This window comes from Macrotis lagotis, chromosome X, assembly GCF_037893015.1.
Source record: "Macrotis lagotis isolate mMagLag1 chromosome X, bilby.v1.9.chrom.fasta, whole genome shotgun sequence".
Lineage (NCBI taxonomy): Eukaryota > Metazoa > Chordata > Mammalia > Peramelemorphia > Peramelidae > Macrotis > Macrotis lagotis.
Genome location: NC_133666.1, coordinates 80,171,526 through 80,192,723, shown reverse-complemented (window position 1 = coordinate 80,192,723; position 21,198 = coordinate 80,171,526). Strand labels below are relative to the sequence as shown.

Genomic DNA, 21,198 nt, shown 5'->3' with positions numbered 1-21,198 from the left:
ATTCTAGTCTTCTTCCTCCCTCCTCTCTGCAACCCTCCTCCCCCTCAGTTATTTGGCTGAGGGAACACTAACTAGCCTCTGGCCGAGTAAACACAAGACTCAAGGGCCCCTGGAGACTCTTGGGTACCCAACCAAAGAGTTTAAAAGAGATCGACTGACTTTATAAACCATTCCAGCTTGGTCATGTGGCATCATTTAGGCTTTAATTCGCTTAAGATAAAAGGCCAAAGAAATGGGTGTTAATTTTTTTTTTCTGAGTAGAGAATATGAGTCTAAAGGTATTGGGAAGTAAGTGTTGAGTACCATTAAATCTACCGTTAAAATATAAAATCAAAAAAACCCCCAAAAGATGCTATTTAATACATTGACTTCATGGAAAAGATGCAGTTATTTATTGAGATATGTTTGTTTACAAGGTTTTTGCATTTCCCCCCCATACCATATCCAAAATTATCTAGATTATTGATAATGTTTCATTAACCACTTAATAGTGTGTACTTCATAACAATCCCTAAAGTCTCCCTTTCCCATGATTAGGATTGCCCAGATTTCTGCTGGGACACTGAGTGGTTAAACTGTCTTCAGTCTCCCTTTCCCCACCTCTTAACTCATCTCCCAACTGCTATTTCTTCCCACCCCCACCCTATACATTTAACTACATGTCTCCCCATTCCAATAGAATTTTAGCACCCAGCACAGTGTCTGGTGTATGATAGGCACTCCAAAAAATTCATTGTCTTTCCTCACCTTTTACATGATCTGATCATTTTGTTGGCTCTAGATCTAGGCTTTGAGCAGACAAGAATTTTTTTAAAAATAGATTTCATTAATTTTTGGTTTTTATCAAAGATTTTTCCCTGTACACTTAACTATATCAGAGTAGATTTTTAATGTTTTGTTGAATGAATGAATGAATGAACGAACCCAGGATGTCAGAGATAGAAGGGATCTTAGAAACTATTTAGTAATCAAAACATACTTTATAGTATGACTTCCCAAGGTTGAGATCCTGTTACCAGTAAGTCCAAGAGCAGGAACTTGAAATTGAGCCTCAAGAGTTGTGGTTGATTGACTCCAGAGTCTGAGATTGGAATTAAAGGCTGGATATTTTCTCTTTTTGGCCAGTTCAATCTTTTCTCCCACCTTATTTATTTTTTATTTATTCCGTAATGTCTTTAGAATAGGAGGAACCCAAAGCCAGTCCCCAAGAATAAGCAAGATCAAGACTCAGGGCATTTTTAGAAGAGGCGCTTTTGGGAAGACAAAGTACTCTGTACCCTACAATCTAACTTAAGAGGACCATGATCTAGATTGACCACAGATCATGGTAGCAAGTACTGTGTCTTGAGATTTTTAATGAACTGTGTGACCTTAGGTAAATTACTTAACCTCTCTGTTCTTTAGCATATTTTTCTGTAAAATGGAAAAGGGTGAATTCAATGACCTCTGAGATCCCTCCCAGTTCTAGATTGGGTATACTACATGTGACTTTGGACCAGTCATTTCCTTTCTTTGGGTCCTAGTTTCCTCTTCTGTAAAAGGAAGAATTTGAATTATATGGCTTTGGAGGTCCCTTTCAGTTCTAGAGGCACATTTTAGAGTAACAGAAGATGGAGCACTGGACTCCAAATTAGGAAGACTTGAGTTTGAATATTGCCTCAAACAATTGCTAGCAGCGTGATCTTGGGAAAATCCTTAAGGCTTATTCAGTTTCCTCATCTGTAAAATGGGAATAATGGATAGGACCTATCTTACATATTTGTTGTAAGAATCTAGTGAAATAACATATAAAAGAGCATTGCAAATGTTAAAACAGTATATAAATATTAGTTATTACTATGTATATCATTATTGATAATGACAATTGAAATATGTATGTCCTAGTACCTCTGTAACGAAACATAAAGCAGTTTGCAATGATGATAATTGCAATATGAATCCTAGGTGTGACCTACAGCAAGTCACCTCCCCTCTCTGGGCCTCAATTTCCCACTCTGTGAAATGAAGGGATTACGTTAACTGGTCTATAAGTCTATAGCCTATAAGTATAATCCTTTATTCAATCACAGAAGTAGTTTTTAGGCAACTAGCTTGTGTTAGGCACTTTTACATTGGCGACCCTTTTGGAAACTTGGCTATAGCTATCACCCTTCCCCTCCCCACCACCCCTGACCAGTTTTCTCTTCTACCCATCTTCCTCTGGTTTTATATCCAGTCCTCTTATCAAGTGACACTCCAAACCTAATGCTCTAGATCAGGGGCAGCAAACCTCGAGCCTCTATCCAAATTGTCTAACACCGCTAAGGCAAACACAGGTGGGAATTTCCAATCAATAAATTTGGGAGTTTTGTAGGGGTGAATTAATTAAATGCTTGACCAAATGATATTATAAATATCCAAATGACCCTTGGCAAAAAAAGGCTTCCCCACCCTTGTTCTAGATGAAGAGAACAGTAAGGGAATAAACATTTATATAGTGTCTACAACAGACCAGGCACTGTGCTATAGAGTACTTTTTATGAATATGATTTCATTTGATTCTCACAACAAGTCTATTGAGGTAGGTGTTTATTATTATTCCCATTTTACAGATGAGGAAACTGAGGTTAAGTGGCTTGCCTAGAATCACACAGCTAGGAAGTATCTGAGACAGAATTTGAACTTGGGGCTTCCTGACTCCTGGTCCATTTCTCTATCTATTGTACAATCAGCTGCCTCAGTGGGAGTAATGGGAATGGAAAGGGATTTTCCTCTATAACCTAGCCAAATTTTTCACCTTACTGAGGGCTCACTCATTCCCTCCAACTACAAGGCAAGCCCTCAGGGGTGAAAAGTAACCAGATTAGAGGGAGGTGATGTGTCAAATGAGGGCTAACCCTTGAGCAGGACCAGCCAGGCCTGAATCCCATGAAAAAGAGCCTTGGCTACTGTCAGCAGGAAGGGATCTCCTGTTCATTTGTTTCTTTTCTTTGGCTCTACGGTTCTGGAACCAAATCTTCACCTATAAAAGAAAAAAAAAAAGAAATCATCATAATATTGATAATGGCTCCATAATACTTCAATATTTGCAAAATGTTTTATGTTTCATTACAGATGTACTAGGAGGTACATATTTCAAGGGTTGTCCTGCACATTTTAGATCTGAAAACACAAAGAGGCAGAGAAACTTATCTATAACCACACAGGAGTCAAGTAAAAGAGAAAGGATGATATTTGCACCATCTTTTTTATTGGTTGAAAGCACAGAAGGTCACAGGATTTAGAAATTAGAGAAATTTCAGAGCACATCTCATCCAATCGCCTCATTTTACAGAGGGGGAAACTGAGACCAAGGAGAAGAATTTGTCCAAGGTCATACAAAATCTAGAATCTACATTAAAGAAATGGTAAACAATTGAATGACTGGAAGATGACATGGTAAAATGAAAGAAGAAGAACAAGTCATTCCAGATTAATTTCATTTCCTTTTTTGACAGGGTTCTTAGACTTATAGGGTAAGGGAATGATGGAGACTTTACCTTGATTTTAACACATTTTTTGACAGTCTCATGTAGATAGGGTGGTAAGATACGGGTGAGTTTATTCTATGCATTTAAGCAGATTCAGAACTAAAGTAATCCCTTCCACATCTTGGAGGGATTGGGGTAGAGGACCCTGGAAATCCGGAAAATTCTTGTAAAATTTTTTGGCCCTTCCCTTTAAGAAAACAAATTGTATATAATTATGGTATTAAAGGAATAGATATAGATACAGATATTATATAATACTAAACATATATTTCTATGCATTTTTTAGTTTCTAAAGTTTTTCTGTGTCTTTATTTGTCATCCATGACTTCTGCAAAACTCCCCAAAATTCCCATTTAATTTCTGATGACAATCCATAATATATCAAAACCATGGTGGGAAAGGCATAACTACAGCTGGATGGCAAGTTTTAAAGGTCCCTCTAGAAGGAGGTCTCTAGGGAAGTACTTTAGGGATCTTCTTGAAATTTTTATCAAGGTCTTAGATAAAGTCATAAATGCCAAGTTTATGGAAGTATTCTGGAAGGGTAAGGAAGACTGGATGACCATGTCAGAATCAATTAGATTAAATCTAATAAAAAATTTTATAGAGATAAAGTTTCACTCTTGGGTTCAGAAGAAGAAAATCACCTTCACAAGGACAAGATAGGGAAGCATCATGGTTAGATGGTGGTTTGTCTGGAAAAAAATTTGGATGGATTGTAAGTTCACTAGGAGTCACCAATGTGATATGATGAATGTCAAAACGAAGAGGGCTTTAGTCAGACATCTAGAGTCACAATCCTGCAGACTTCCCCAGAGATGGGCACAACTGTGGAGCTGTTGTGACCAAAAGAGCAAGACAGTTGCTCTTAAGATCTCATGTTACAAGGTCCCTCCAAGCTGTACCATTTCATCTTGGACTCCATGATGCTCCTGCTGGGGTCTATTAGCAGCCAAACTTGGAATCGAATCCCAAGTTCCTAGTGGCCTCTGCCCTCATTTTCTCAGCACAGGGTGATAAAGGAAGAAACAAACATCTCATGTTAGGTAGATGGGCCAAGATCACTTTTCAGTCCCCAGTCAGGCATACCCACAGATATCACTAAGCATTTTGTGCTCTGCTATGTGTGGGTAGGAACAGGGAAGAGGAAACTCAAGTCGTATTTTGGCGGGGGGGGGGGGCAAGAAAAGCTGAATTAGAGGCCTTCAAAAGACCTATTTGGTGACACATCCAGCTAACCTGGAGGAAGGAATTGAAGGTTTAGAAAGGCTAGGGATGGGCAGGATCGGTTTCTCTTGGCAGAAAATTCTTGTCACACTGAGTCAAGGCCATCCTAAATCTCTGCCAGGTCACAAAAGGGATGTTGGGCCTTTTCACTATGGAATAATGGGGAAAATTTTCAGAACTCTTCCTGGCTAAACAAGAACCCCAGGAGGGCAGAATGGGAAGAGATACATGCTCAGACAGGTAACAATTACTTATAAACAAAGATGACTGCACTGCTCTCCTTTCTTCCCTCCAATACCCCAAGCATTTCTTTCTGGTGTCTCCAGAATCAATTAATCAACCATTTATTAATCAACAATGTGTCAGCACTATGCTACTGGATAGGTATGCTTTGGAGACACAAGTATAAAGAATGAAACAATCCCTACCCTTCCAGGGCTTCCAATGAGGAGGAGCCATGACCCAGAATCCAAACATGGAGAGCACAGCCTGGAGTTCAAGAGCCATGTAGGGTCAATGGCTTGGCACAGGCATCCCATACTAGGTTTGTTTGTTTTTTTTCCAAGGCAATGGGGTTAAGTGGCTTGCCCAAGGCCACTAGGTGATTATTAAGTTGTCTGAGGTCACATTTGAACTCAGGTCCTCCTGACTCCAGGGCTGGTGCTCTATCCACTGTGCCACCTAGCTGCCCCCAGGCATCCCATTCTAACTTCCTTAGCCTGGTAAACTCAAAGAAGGTGAAGAAACCAGCCAGAGGTCAGCTCAAACAATATCTTTGAACTTTCTCCCTAGGACTTCCTACCACTTGCAGGTTTAATTGGTGACACACTTGGCTTTTATTTTAAAAATAACTTTTTCCAAAGAATTGTTGAGATAAAGAAAATTCGCAAAGGTCATCTCAGCCTTCCTGTACCTCTCAGGGCTATATTTGAACCCAGATGAGACTGTATCATTTTTTTAAAAACATCCCTTCAAGGAAGGAATGTTTTAAAATATAGAATCCTTGGATCTAGAGCCAGAAGGACCCTCTGATGCCACCTTCATTTTATCATTAAGACCCATAGAGATGAATAGGCTGACCAAAAGTTGCCTAGGTAGCAAATGGCAACACCAGGGTTTGAACTCAGAATTTCTGACTCCAGAGACAGTAGACTTGGAGACAACTATTGACTTCTCTTTCTCACCTCAATCTTTTTCTGAGTCCCTGGTAGCAGCCCTTGGAAAACCCCAAAGGCCCAGAATACTCTGCTTACCTGTCTCTCCGAAAGATTCAAAGAAGATGCCAATTCCAATCGTCTTGGTGAAGAAATGTATCTAGCAAAGTAAAACTCCTTCTCCAGCTCCAGCCTCTGATGATCTGTATAAACTACTCGGTATTTCTCTTTTCTTGTTTTCCCTGTTTGTTAGAGAAAGTATATCTAGATTCGAGCATGAAGGAATGTTGATACATATCCAGACTACACAAGTGGAAACACCCCATGGCACAATGGATAGAGTGATGTACTTAGACCCCTGCCTCAGATAAGTCACTTAACCTCTGTCTGCCTCTGTTTTCTCATTTACAAAATGATAATAGTTATAACTTCTCCCTCCCAGGATTCTTGTGAGGACCAAAAGAGATCATATATGTTCAGGGGCTATACAGATGTTAGCTGTTTCCGATCAGAAGACATCCAGTGATGAAAAAATTCATTTTACCCACTTTTGACCAACTCTAATGATAGAATCAGAAGATTTAGAGTTTCAGAAGACTCTAGGGATCGTCTAATCCAGTTATCAAATATAAGACCTCCTGGCTACATTGTGATGCCAACATTTCCTAGTGCTTCCTGAACCAGATTCAAATAACATTGGGAAATATTTAACAAAATAGACTTACTGGAACTATGCCCAAAGAGCACTAAAACCGATCATACCCTTTAATCCAGCAAAACCAATACTAGACTTAAATCCCAAAGAAATCATATAAAACAGTAAAAGTCTCACATGTTCCAAAATATTCATAGCAACAGTTTTTGTAGTGGCAAAGAATTGGAAATTGAGGGAATGGCCATCAACTGGGGAATGGTTGAACAACTTATGGTATATGAATATTATAGAATAATATTGTTCTATGAGAGAAGCATGGAAAGAATTACATGAACTGATGCTGAGGGAAGTGAGCAGAACTCAGAGAACATTGTACACATCAACAACAACATTGCGAAATTATCAACTATGATGGATGCTGCTCCTCTCAGCAGTTCAGAGATCAAGGGCAATCCTGACAGACCTACTTTTATGTTTTTCTTTCCATTCTCATGGTTTTTTTTTCCTTTCCCCTTAGTCCTCTTTTACAACATGACTAATAGACAACTATGTTAAACATGAATATACATGTACAACTTTTGCCAGCCTGTTCACTGCCATGGGGAGGGGGGAGAGAGAAAAGGGTGATAGAAAAATGTGGAATTCATAAATTTGCAAATAGATGATTGTTGAAAAACTACTATTAAATGTAATTGGAAAAATAAAATAAAATTTTAATTAAAAATAGATTTAAAAATACAATAAATTATAGGAATATTACCATTATTTTCTAAATCAATATGTTCCTATAAGGATCTTTATGTATGGGGGGGGGTCTTAATTTCTATTTGAGTTTGATACCACTAATCTAGGCCACTCCCACCTACTTCCTGCCTCATTTTACAAATAAGAAAACTGAGACTCAGAGAGGTGAAGCCAGTTGTCCAAATGTCACATTGGTGTTAAGTGGAAGATTTGGGATTTCAACTGAGGTCCACCCACTCCAAACCCCAGACTCTCTTGTTCTATTTTGAGCCCAACTGTGATTTGCACCCATTGTTTCTAGGCTCAGGGCCAAACAAATCAAGTCTTCTCCATGTCACCAGAGCCTTTCTTCAGCTGATGCCCATAAAACATAGTCTCCAGTCCCTCTTCAGCTAGCCAGTATTTTTCCAAAAATATACCTACATCTGAACGCATTGTTCTGGAATAGAGATGTAGCCTGAACAGGGCTAAGGAAATGGAACTATCTACCACCTTCATTTGGGCCAGGAAGAGGATGATTGTGGCAGGAGACAGTCATTCCTAAAGTGTATGTTTGTGTTACAAGAGGTAACTCCTACTAGAATGGAACCACTAGGAGGGTAGGGATTATGTCTTATTTAAACTCTGCATCTCTTCTAGTACAAATACAGTGGGAGCTTAATGACAGAAATAATAAGAAGTAGCATTATAAATGCTTATTATATAATAACTTTTATGGTTTGCAAAACATCTTACAAATATCATCTCATTTGATCCTCCAGCTCAGGGAAATGTTGAATTGTTTCAGTCATGCCAAATTTTTTGTGATTCCATTAGGAATTTTCGTGGCAAAGATACTGGAATGGCTTACTATTTCCTTCTCTGGCTCATGTTACAGATAAGGAAACTGAGACAAATAGAGTTAAGAGACTTGAGGAGGATCACATAGCTAGAAGGTGTCTGAGGCAGAACCAGAACTCAGATCCTGTTGACCTCAAGTCCAGTACTCTATTCACTGCATCTGTTGGTTGCAGATTGAGCTGAACTTTTGAATTGACAGTTTTTCCCAAAAAATTCAACTGATGAGTTTCTTTGGCAATCACTGAGGCTAGAGACATTCTACTTGCCCTCAAGCACTGGTGTAAGAGCCCTCTTTAGAATCACTTGTCCTTTTGGTGCTTTAGTTTCTTTATTTTATAAGGCCCTTAATCCCCTGAACCTTTGGAGGGGGAGGAGGTTGTCATCTGAGACAAAATATTGATGACAAAATAAATGTAATATTGTCAAATTGGCAATGCCAACTTGGCATTCAAGTCCTCTGCCAGTTGATCAATCTTATTTTTCAATGAAGATAGGAAAAAGAAAGTCATTCAATCAGTTAATATTAACTAATATCTGCTTTGTATCAGTACTAAAGAGACACACAAGGCAAAAACCAGTCCCTGCTCTCAAAAAGTTCATAATATGATGGGGGAAAACAACATACAATTATGTACAAACAAGATGAACTGGGAGTAGTTTCAGAAGCAAAACACCAAGATTAAGGAGGAAAACCTTCTGGCAGAAGGTGGGATTGTAGCTGTGTCTTGAAGGAATTTAGGAGTCCAGGAAGTAGAGACAAAGAGGGAGAGAAGTCCAGGCATGGGAGGGGGTGGGAAGTCAGTGAAAATGTCTGAAGCTGGAAGATGGAGTATTTTACATGAAGGACAGCAAGGAGGTCAGTGGCCCTGGAGAGAAGATTATTGTGAGGGGGGTGGAGTAGAGGGGAGAAGCATAAGAAGACTGGAAAGGTAAGATGGGTCCAGGTGAGGAAGGACTATGAAAGTCAAACTGAGAATCCTGAAGGTAATAGGGAATCATTGGAGTTTATTGAATGAGGTGGAGGAGGGTGGGTGAACTGGTCAGATATGCTCTTTAGGAATACCAATTTGACAGCCAAGTGGAGGATGGACTGACTGGAGTGGGGAAAGACTTATGGCAGGCAGACCTACCCACATGATAGTGCAATAATCCAATAGTGGTAAGGGTTTACACCAGGGTGATGAGTGTCAGAGGAAAGAAGCGTTATATGCAGGAGATGCTTTGTTCCAGATGTTCAGGCTTTGGATACAGGGGTATGAGAGAGTGAGGATTTAAGATGACACCTAGATTGTGAGCCTGGGTGACTGAGAGTATGGTAGTGCCCCCAGACATCAATCAAAAAGTGAGGAAGAGAGAAAGACTTGGGTGAGGGGAAGATGATGAGTTCAGGATCAAGGTTAAGATGATGAACAGGTAGCTGAAAATGTGAATCTGGAGATTAGGAAAGAAGTTAGGACTGAATAAGTAGAGATGAGAATTGTTATCATATAGATAGCTGAATACAGGGGAGTTGATGAGATCAGCATAGAAATACCATAAAGGAAGAAGAGGGTCCTGGACTGAGCCTTGATAGATACTTAAGGTTTGTGGGTGTGATCTAGAAAGAAGTCCCAGAAGGAATAGTCTGACAGATAGGAGAATCCAGAGAGAAGAAAATATCAAAGGATGCTGAGCAAAAGGAGGCAGAAAAGGTCAAGCAGAATGAAGATAGGAAAAAGGCACTGACCAGGGAAACAGATCTGGTGAGGGAGAGGACATTAGAGACTTTGGAGGTGGTGGATCCCATGGAATAACATGGGAAGTTAGCATAAAGAGATTGGAGAAGCAGAGGAGATGAAAGGAAATGAAAGCATCAAGTGTAGATGAGCCCCAAGAGTTCAGCCACAAAGAGAAGACAAAAGTTAATGGAGATAGAAGGATCAAGTGATGGGGTTTTTGAGGCTGGAGGAAACATGGGCATGTTTATAGGTAGTGGGGAATCAGTCAGTAGGCAGGAAGAGATTGAATATTAGTGAGAGAGTTGGGATGGTCGAACATCCAATCTGCTGGAGAAGAAGGGAGAGAATGGAGAGGGAGTGAGAGAAGAATATGAAAAAGTGAAAGGAAGGAAGATATTTCAGTGGAGAAGAGGTAGTGATACTTTCCTTTTCCCCCTCCCCCAACCCCCTCAATTATTACCTCATCTCAGCTACTAATACCTGGGTCAAATGTTTGTTTCAAGGTAGATGAGCTCAACCCAGCTCAGGTCAATTTTCTCTCTTCCCCTAAGTACATTCCAACTTAGACTAGTGAACTATATGTCCAAACAAATCCTGCTGGTAATCCCAAAGCCCAGGTACCCCAGATGCCCCTTTCAAAGCTTTTCTGTATTAGGAATGCTCAATGCTTGTTTAGCATCTGGTCACCTGGGCTTCTTTCTGACTTGCTCCTGGTCAAAGGCTTGTGATGAAGATAGCCTATTGTTTGTTTTTCTTCCTTTATTCAAGACCATATAGTGAATCTCAAAATTGGTTCCCTGGAGAATTGACCAAAATCACCTCTCTCTCTTCTTCATAGAGGTGGGGGGGGAGTGGGGAATGGGTATATAATAGTGCTTATGCTGGCATACTACAGGAATAAGTTAGTTTTTGCTGAACTGCTTCCCCCCCTCCCCTTTTTTTGGCCCAAGGCAGTATGGGGGTTATGAAAGGGATATATTTAGAAATGAAGTAGAAGGTATTCATTGGAGGCAGCTAGATGGTTCCATGACTGAAGTACTGAGCAGAAAGTTTAGAACACCTGAGATCAAATCCCAACTCAGAAATTTTCTAGCTTTGTGACCTTAGGCAAGTCACTGAACCCCTGCCTCAGTTTCTTCAAGTATAAAAGTAGGGATGATAACAATAGCACTTACCTTCCAGGGTTGCTGTGAGGATAGAGTGAGATCATATTTGTAAAATGTTTAGCATACTGTCCACCACATGGTAGGTACTTTAAAAATGTCAACTATTATTATTATTATTATTGAAAAAATAATAATTAAATGACTCTCAAGACTCTGCACTGTGGTAGACATTCCACGCAGGGCCAGGACCTTTCCAGATCATCTTTTTCCATCTTTCTTCCCCTCTCCCTTTGAGAAACTTATTTCTATGTTAAAATACTATTAGGAAATGTATTAGCAAGGCTTTTTCCCAATCAGATTCTCTGCTTCCCTCATGCTAGATTTTACATACTGAAAAATAAGGATTCAAAGCAGTATAAATAGGCTGCTAGGTTATCTTGTTCACTAACCAAACTCTAGAGTTAACACTCATAGCCTCATAGAGTCAGAAAAACCTCAGAAACCAATGCCTTCAATTTACAGTTGAGGAAATTGAGGCCCAGTGAGGGGAAGGGACTTGTACAAGGTCACACCTAGAATTCTAAGTCTAGAGTTACAAATGACCTCAAAGGCCATCTGGTTTTCAACTCTCTTCTCAGAGGTAAAGAAATTGAGGCCCAGGAAGGGGAAGTGATTTTCCACAGCTCACATAGTATGAGGAAGGATGCAAACCTAGATCTTCCTAACTCTTAAGAGAAGATTTATTTTAATGCTTTCTTTTTCCAGAGGGATAAACTGAGGCCCCGAGAGGGGAACTGACTTGTCCAAGGTCACATGGATAGCAGGAGCAGAAGCAAGACTAGAACACAGATTCCTTGATTTGAAATCCTGTGTTCTCTCCATTCCACCAGACTTCCGGGGAATAAGGGGGCTCTCCCCACCTCAACCAGCTGGGACTTAACACCTGAACTCTTGGAGAACTCAGAGTCAGACCTCTCCCATTTTCCCCTCCCCCCCCTTGTTTTTCTCCCCATTTTTTATTTTTGGCTTGCCAGGTCCTAGACTAGAAGGAAGGAGGCAAAAGAGTGCAGACCTCAGTCTCAAACAGTCTCAAACAGAGCCCATAAAGGCCAGCTCTTCCCTCCCCTGCCCTCCCCTTCTCTCCAGCAGTTTCTTTGGGGGGACAATTAAGGCCAGACCAAGCTTCTTTATTTGCTGTGAAAATCATCACCCTTTGTGGAAGGCCAGCTTTCCCTTTGTGAGGGACCGCACATCAAAGGCAGCTGTGGAGGAGGCAGGCGAGAGAAGTGTTCAAAGGACTAGGTGCCCCCCTTCCTCCCCTTCTCCACCCCTGCCAGAAATGATCTCGGAACTCCAGACTTGGAAGAAGATTCTCTCATTAATGAGGCTGGAAGGAACCTTGAGGCAGAGATCCTCTGAGAGTTGAAGCCAGAAGGGAGGCCCAAGAGCCAGCTAGTCCAGTCCCTTCATTTTACAGAGGAGGAAACTGAGGCTCAGGGAGGGGAAATAACTGGGCAACTCCCTTTCTCTCTCTGAACCTTGGTTACCTCCCTCCCTCTCAAATTGGCACTCTAAAAAAAATAGAGGGTTGGAAAGAATGATTTCTGAGGTCTTACTGCTGCTCGAGAGCTAGGATCCTGTGTGTGGCCTTGGGCAAGCCACTTCCTCCTCTGGACGTCAGTTTCCCCCCTCTATATATAATGAAAGTGGTGGACCAACTGGCTTCCAACTCTAAGCCTAGGATCCTAAGGCCAGCAAGTCCTTCACTCCACACACTATTTCTGAACTGGGCCCATTTGCACAGATCAGGGAGGAAAACAGGTGAGGCAAGTCTTTCTGGGAATTCAGACCCAATCCTTTCTTGGGGCTTCAGGGGCTGCTGTCTATCTGGATCAAAGTTGCTACTGATTGCTTAACTCCTTACTAGACTCTGCCTGTGAGGACACAGCCCCCAGGAGGTGGTGAAAGCGGTTTGGCGATGGCAATCCAGCACAGGTGCAAACTGGCTGATTCGTCCCCAGCCTGGGGGGAGGGAGGGGCCCCTATTCCAGAGGCTTGGCTTTCTCATCCCCTTTCGAACTCCCTATCTCCTGCCCTAGTGCCTTCTCCCTTTCCTGCATGCTATTTGGGTTCCAATTCTGCTTGTACACAGTTTGCATCTGTGTGACCTTAGGTAAGTCACTTCCTCCTGCCTTGGACAAGAAAATCCTTGAGTGCCCTCTAAGTCCTGCATTCTAAAATCTCTTCTAGCTCTACCTTCCTGAACTCAGACAGCTTTCTCTTACAAAATCCCTTTTTTATGGTTTTTGCAAGGCAATGGGGTTAAATGATTTGCCCAAGGTCATACAACTAGGTAATTATTAAGAGTCTGAGGTCACATTTGAACTCAGGTCCTCTTGACTCCAGGGTTGGTGTTCTATCTGCTGAGCAACCTAGCTAACCCCAGTCCCTCTTTCTTGAAGACATAGGACAAATAACAACTTTGCAAAGACTTTCCTGATGGCCTCAGCTCTTGTGCCCTTCCTCTCCCTTCCCATCTCTATTTCTCTCCATCTCTCTCCCTTACACTCTCCATCTGTGTCCCCTTCTCTCTCCCTCTCTTCCTCCCCCTCCTCCCCCCCTCCTTCTCAATCTCTTTCCATCCCCAACTGCCTTTCAATTTTTCTGGACGTGTATGTATATGCATATATAGCCTTGTTGTCTTTGCTTTTAGAGTGCAAGGTCCTCCAGAGCTATTCCTTGTACATCTTTTATCCCTGAGACCTGACCCAGTTCAAGGTACATAGTTGGTGCTTAATGAATGCTTGTTGCTTCATTGATTGTTTGAATTGACACTCTAAGGTTTCTATGCCTTCTTGATTTTATGGATTCTTTCACCTTTACCTAAACTTTCTGGATATTTTTCTGTCAAATACAGACAAAATCGGGAGGACCCTCCCTCATCCTTCTGTGAAGGTCAGAAGACAAGGCCTGGATTCCCAAGTTCTCATGACTGTGCTCTAGGCTGTTATCTGAGGTTGTTTGGGACACTTATCTCCAATAATTCTAACCCTGGGCTAGGGAGGAGGCAAAGTTGGACACTCAGTTCTGAAAATGAGCCAACTAGTTTTGTACCCTTTCTGTAGGGGGGACTTGGAGCCAGGAGAAGCAGTGACCAGTCCCAGTTCGGAAACTTACTAACCTGTTTCTTCATCTGAAAAATAATAATAATAATAACAATAGCAATAATATTGCTTCTACCCATTTGCAGGAAAGAAAGCCTATCTTTGACAAGTATCAAGGGATATTATCCCATGACTGTGTGTCATTATTTCAGCTTTAGCACAAGAAAGTGTAGAGACCAGTCTTTTTAGGAATTCAGAGCAAAGAAATAATTACTCCTCTTATCACCCCCCCCCCCCCCGTTTCTACCCCTTACCTCTTTAGGACTTCCCTCTAAAATACCCAGCTTTTCCCTGCAATAACCCCAGTGATGACTGTCTATTGAGTGAGTCATCTGCTGAGACAGACAATGGGATCTAACTAGTCAGATGCCTCCCTACACAGCCCACACAGAAGGAAAGAAGCTTGGTATAGCAGAGAACACCAAGCTTGGAACTGGAAGATCTAGGCCATGGTGCTGACCTCACCGTTTCTTTGTTGTATATTTTGTGTGATGACTTCCCTTCTTGGGGTCTCAATTTTCTCTCTTTTTTTAGCTTTTTGCAAGGCAATGGGGTTAAGTGGCCTGCCCAAGGCCACACAGCTAGGTAATTATTAAGTGTCTGAGGTTGGATTTGAACTCAGGTACTCCTGACTCCAGAACTGGTGCTCTATCCACTGCACCACCTAGCCGCCCCTCAATTTTCTCATTTTTAAAGGTAGAATAATGGGAACTCTTAAAGTTCGAAATAAGTTTGTAACAGAGATGGAATTTTATTAGTATAAAGGCCTCCCAGAGTGGAAAGTTCCCCTATCAGTGTAGAAGAGCAACTAGAACTTGGTGTCCTGGAGAGGTGCTTGGGGACACTGGGGCACGATTATGATTAGCTCTGACTTGTTCCTTAGCAAGATTTGAAAAGAAAAAAAATACTCAGATCAATGATGGGAGTAAAAAACACTAAGGAAATATTAGGTAGGTCTTCTTTGAGGTTTTCTGGGGCCCTAAAGTTTCTGAGCTTTCCTTTAGTTACACAATAAAAGAGTGTTGTCTGGCTTGCTAGAACTATCAGTCCACTGGTGGATCTTACAGAAGGACAATCGATGTGTGGTGATGTATCGTTATACTTCTTCCTTTAAAATCTCCTCATTATAAAGTCTGTCTCCATTCCTTAGATGGCCAAAGCCTCTGGTAGAATATTGTGTATGCTCAAGAGTCTCCCAGGGCAGATCCAGTGATGGACTTGTGTCTGAAGTCTGAATACCAGTCAGTTTCCAAGAGGTTGGAAGTGGGGGTACAGACCTTTCTGGATAGAGAAACTCTTTGATTTGATTTTTTTTTGCAAGGCAATGAGAGTTAAGTGACTTGCCCAAGGTCACACAGCTAAGTAAGTATTAAGTGTCTGAGGACACATTTGAACTCAGGTGCTCCTGGCTCCAGGGCCTCTATCCACTGCCACTTCTAGCTGTCCCTAGGGAAACTCTTGAACACCACTGACTAGGTAAGTTACAAAGGGGTTTTTAGTTGCATAAGTGAAGGGGAGTACCTTCCCCCTTCCTTTCTCTTGCTCTTTCACTCCATGGAAATACAGACCCTGTACATATTAGTGTAGTTCAAAGTTACAAATTACCCTGATGGGAGAGACCATTACCTTTCTTCATCATAATAAGGCTTTTCCCTGGCAATATACTTTTCAGAGTTTTGAAGGATAAAAATTTTTGGAGGTGTTAACAGGAGTCTTGTTGAAGACTCAAGAGATTGGGATTCTAGTGGAGCCTCTACTAGTCATTAGCCATGTGACCTCATCCTATGGAAAATGCGTAAGTTGGACAAGCTGCTTGATCCCCATAGAGCCTTCCAGCTCTGACTTTTTATGAAGGCCTTTCTAGGAACCTGCTTATTGCTATGATCTAAGTGAGTCTTGCTGTGGTTTCCTAAAGGAAACAAGACTGGCTGAATCATTTTTATCATTTCCTCCATTTTGGATATTGAGTTCTCTGTTCCAGAGAGAGGTACTTGTTTTGTTTTGGATTTTTTTTTTGATGTAGGGAAGGGGCAAGAAAGGATTTCTTTACTATCACTAAAAAAAGAATTAAATCAAAGGATTTGGATTCAATGATCTCCAAGTTTCTGTCTAGTTCTCCCTGGGCTTTCTCTTCCTTCATGAATCTCAGTATCAGGACAATGTGAGCCATGCCACTAGCTAGCTAGCTGTGCTGCCCTTCTCCACCCCTCTCCAGCCAGCCTCCAGGACCATCTGATCCTGGGCCAAGAGAAGATAGAAACACGATAGGGGTGGGTGGGGAGAGAGTGACAGACTGTTCCCCTGCTGCTTATAGCCACAGACAGGGATTGTACCAATTTGCACAAGTATAGAAAGACACTATAACTTTCTCCAGTCTCATCTGGACCCCTAGGTTCTCCTCTTACCTATGGAAGGCAAAAGATGAGTTCAGTATCCTGAACTATCAAGATTGGGGGGAAGGTGATTTGTATGAAGGCCAGAATTCCCTGATCTTATGATTATTCCTTTATCTCTGAAGGTAGACTGGTATAGAGGAAAGAATCCAAAGATCTGGGTTCAAATTCCCACTTTGCTACTTACTTCCTTGGTGACCTTGGGCAAGTCACTTGGCTTCTTCTGGGCCTCAGTTTCCTCCTCTGTAAAATGAGGGAATCTGACTAAATAACTTCTGAGGTCCCAGACCTCCAGATCCAAGGTTATTCTTCTTCCCCCCCCCCCCATAGGCCTCCAGTTTTTCTTCTGTAAAATAAAGGGGTTGGAAGGGAGGGACCTTTGAGAGTAGTTTAAGGCCTATGAACCTAAGTTGGTTGGGTAAAGAGGAGGGGAGAAACTATTTAATTCTTACCTGTGTATCCCATGGTTTTTTGCATCCAAGCATAGGTTTGGTGGTTATTTCTGCTGCAGGAGTGGGGTTCCACGTCCTTGGGAGGGTATTCTTCAGGGTCCCTGGAAAGGGGCAGGTTGTTGGAGTCAGAGTAGCTGTAAGGGGTCTTGCTTGGTGAAGATTTCCTACCATGATCTGAAGGGTCTTCACCAGAGGACATCCAGTCTGTCTTTGGGGGGCTATAGGAAGACCCCCAGTTCCCCAACCATTGCCTATGACCATCTAGGTTGGTCACTTGATGATATCCCATATAGTATGCATAGGCTGGGCCTGGACCAAAGTTGGGGTTCTGTAGGTGGCTATAAGGGCCTCTATTGCCTCCACTGTGGTTGTTGTACCGAAAGGAACCTGGAAACATATTTGAGTCCTCTTCGGGAAGATAACTGATGGACTTGGTTCTCAGAAGTTGGGTCAGGCCATCCCACTGGTTCTATTGAATCTTGTTTTCTCTCTTTTCTCCCAGTTTGTTGATGTAGCTGGCCCTAAAAATAAAGTTTGATTATTCAGGCCCCTGGGCTCCCTGTAGTACCTTGGACCCTAGTTCTCTCTGAAGTTATAAGTAGCTCAAACAATATATTTGCCCTCAATCAAAGACTGATTGTCTACCTTGTTCAGTTTTTAAGAATTCTCTTGCTTGGGTCAGCCTCTGGGATGAACCTTATCACATCAGTTCCATCCCAACATGGATAAGTTGTATCCCTGCACTTTGACATTGAGGATAAAAAGCTGGGAGATTGCCTTCAGATTTCATGTTAAGGCAGTCAAGATGGAGATGACCTATCTAAGACTGGTTAGTTTAAGTTTGGTTCCTTGTAAGCTGAGAAAGTGACCTAGACTGAAACAATTCACTCCACCCTAGGGACTTGGACTCCAGAAGTTTGAGTCAGGATGGATATCTGATAGATATTAGAATAAAAAGATCTAGATCAGGTCTTGTGTCTGACCCCTAGGTGACCTTGGGCAAATTGGGTCCCCTTTCTGAGATTCCCCTCTTCACTTCTCTAAAGAAAGGGAGTTAGTAATAATAATAGTTAAGCATTCTACAAATATGATTTCATTTTATTCCTTCAATAACCTGGGAAATAAGTGGTATTATTATGCCCACTTTACAGAGGAGGAAACTGAGGCAGATAGAAACTAAGGGACTTGTCCAGGTTTATACAGCAAGGAAATGTCTTAAACTGCAATTAAACTTGGGTCTCACTGACTCCATTCACTTAGTTGTGTCTTGGTAGCAGGTGATGCCTACAACCACTTCCAGTAGAAGAGCCCAGAGTCTCACTTTCCAAACTATTCAGCAAACATTTAGTCCCTACTGTGTTCATGGCTCTGTGCTCATGGCAGGAATACAAAGATGAAAAATAGCACTGGCTGAGCAGAGAGAATGAGGAGATAGTGGAAAATGACACAGATGCAAAAAAGAAAGAAAATACATCAACAGAACAAAAACCTATAAGAAATAAAAGGTCAGAAGAAGAGGGTGAGGAGATAAAGTGGATATTTTGCTACTAATTTATTTAATTATACTTATTAATTATTTGTGTGAATTATTAAAACTGTATGGAGTCAAAGTTCATAGTTTGACATGTGATCCTCTTTTCTCTTCTCCCTGTGCTTGAATGTTTGGGTTTGGTGATGATTGCTAAAAATAAAAATCTAAAAAGAAAATTGATATTAAAAATAAATGAATGAATAAATAAATAAATGTATCTCTGCCTTCTAAGGGCTTTGTCTATTAGAGCTGGGGGATAGGGAGGGGTGATGGAGATAGTGGGGGTGGATCAAGGATGTATACAGAAATCAGAGTGACCTAAGGTAAGATACAAACCAGATGATACATGTAAAGTGCCCTGGAAACTTCAAAGCCCTACATAAAAGTCAGGTGATACTAGATTGTGAAGACAGCAAGGGAGACATTCAAGGAATAATGAAGAATTTCAGAAAAGAGAGATTTTCAGGGATGGCTTCAAGGAAGGCTTCCTGAAGGAGGCAGCAACTTGGAGACGTGAAGAAAAGATAATTTTTTGATCATTGGCGATGGAAGATCATGTGATCCTCCTCCACTGAGAGCCAAGGGAGAGGTGGCAGAAAGAAAATCATTCTGGGGGACTTGATGCTAGGAGGGAGGCTGAAGCTGTTAAATGGCTTGTGCTGGCCTAAGAAGGGCTGAATTGATTCATATGGGCATCACCAGTGAGATCAGATATGATTGACTATTGCACTTCTAAACTGGGTGAGCTGGGGAGACTCAATCTCCAAAATGATAAAGAAATCAAAAAGAAAAAAAACCGATAAAATAAAGAGAGGAAGTCATTCAGTGGGAGGGCTGGGGGGGGGGCAGGAGTCAGTTGCTCTGCCAATGGGTGAGTGCTTGAGAAGTGAAGAGAGAGGCAGAAGGCCTGGGGGAGGGAGAGAACTGGCTTATGAACCCGAGCAAGTCAAAATTTCAAAGAGCCTCAGTTTCCTCACCTGTCAAATGAGGAAGTTGGACTAAATGACCTCTAGGGTCCCCTTCTCCTTTTTTTGACATTTTCTATTCAAACATCCCTTCCAGCTCAGACTTGCTATGAGTCCATCAATGTAATTCCCCTGCCCCCACCCATGCATTCCCAATCTGCTGAGCCAGGATGCCACCTCCATCTCTTGGACCAAGTGCAGCTCAGGGAGCTCTTGATCCTGCTGCTGACCTATTGCGCTGGACAGCGAATTCTACGATCTGCGGGTTCTGTGTTCTTCTAAGGCCTAGATAGCTTTGCCCCCCAGATCTTTCTCACTAAGCAGCTAGCTATCCTAACCCATAGCAAGGCGCCACTTCTCTCTCTTTGGTGCTGTAATACCTGTTGTGTGTGGGCTTGGGAGCCGAATTGGGGGTGGGGGAGCAGGTGTTCTCTTTGGGCCTCCCTCCTTAAGTCACTGCTGCTTTGCCTCCAGGGCTGCTCAAACTGCCTGCGCAGCAGAGATCCATTTTTGGCCAAGGACTTTGGGAACCGGCTCACAGCCAGATGCTGAGGGTGAGCCCCCAGGTCCAGCAACACCAGCTGGAAGTGAGGTAGCTTTGGAAGCTGTCGGTGGGTTCTCTTGCCCTCTGGGCAGTGAAGGAGGTAGGGGAGGGAAGGGTTGGGGAGGGAGGGCCTGCTGCTTTCCCAAGAGTTATCTCTGGTGGGATGGGAAGGGGGGTGCTCACCTGTTCCCTGTTCCAGGACACTGCTGCCAGCTGCCCAAACTCCTGTCTGAATTCAGGGCCTCTGGGAATCAGAATGCTAGAGCTGAAAGAGACCTAAGAACATAGAATATCAGAGCTGGAAGGGACCTTGGAACACTGAATGTCAGAGTTGGGAGGGTCCTTAGATTATACAATGTTACAGCTGGGAGGGACTTTTAGAACAGAGAATGCCAGAGCTGGGAGGGTCCTTAGATCATAAAATGGCAAAGCTAGAAAGAAGGGACCTTAGAATTTCAAATGCCAGAGCTAGAAGGGTCTTAGGACAAAGAATGAATGCCAGAGATGGTACGGACCTTGGGACAGCTGGCAGAGCTGGGAGGGTCCTCAGCCCATATAATGGGCCAAGAACCAAGAAGGCCCTTAGAACACCCAATGCTGGAGCTCCAAGGGTCCTCAGCTTATAAACGGGCAGAGCTGGGAGGGTCCTCTTGAACACTGGTGTCAGAGGGAGGAAACTTGCCCGAGATCACATCCAGCTTGCGATAGAAAGCTTTCTGATTAGGTAGCAGCTTATCTTTGTTGAGTGAGTGAGCAGCCCCACTGGGAGTGGAACTCAGACCAGATATATTCATATGATTCCCTATGATCTATGATCTAGACTTCTGATCTAATTAATACCACCCTCCTCCCCTCCCCCTCCCCAGTATCTAGCCTGTGGCAGAAGATGGGGTGTGTGTGTTTGTCTATGTGGTGCAAACACAGTCCACCTGACCTTGGGGCGAGGCCCTTCCTGAGATTTGAAGCAACAAATGAATCAAGCAAAACTGTATTTTTCTCCTCTTTGGACAGAACTTGTGAATTTGGGGGGCCAGGAGAGGTAAGCCCCTTTGTCCCTGGAAAATTGAGTCCCACCAGATGACATGACTCTGGTCATCCTTGTAAGAGAGGATGAATAAAACTCACACACAACTGCCATCCTCACTACCACCCTGTGAGGGGAGGGCAGGACCCCCAGCATTTATCCCCATTTTACA

At 42.4% G+C, this 21,198-nt stretch overlaps 1 protein-coding gene across 1 annotated transcript; it reads right to left on the bottom strand.

Moving 5' to 3' along the window:
* Positions 1–380: 380 nt before the first annotated feature.
* LOC141498387 (homeobox protein CDX-4-like) lies at positions 381–20,751 on the bottom strand. Its single transcript, XM_074201522.1, has 4 exons — positions 20,186–20,751; positions 16,963–17,483; positions 5,990–6,132; positions 381–3,001 (listed from the first exon to the last, which is right to left on the bottom strand). The coding sequence occupies exons 2-4, from the start codon at positions 17,357–17,359 to the stop codon at positions 2,861–2,863; spliced, it is 681 nt and encodes a 226-aa protein (XP_074057623.1). The 5' UTR covers positions 17,360–17,483; positions 20,186–20,751; the 3' UTR covers positions 381–2,860.
* Between the last annotated feature and the right edge of the window lie 447 nt (positions 20,752–21,198).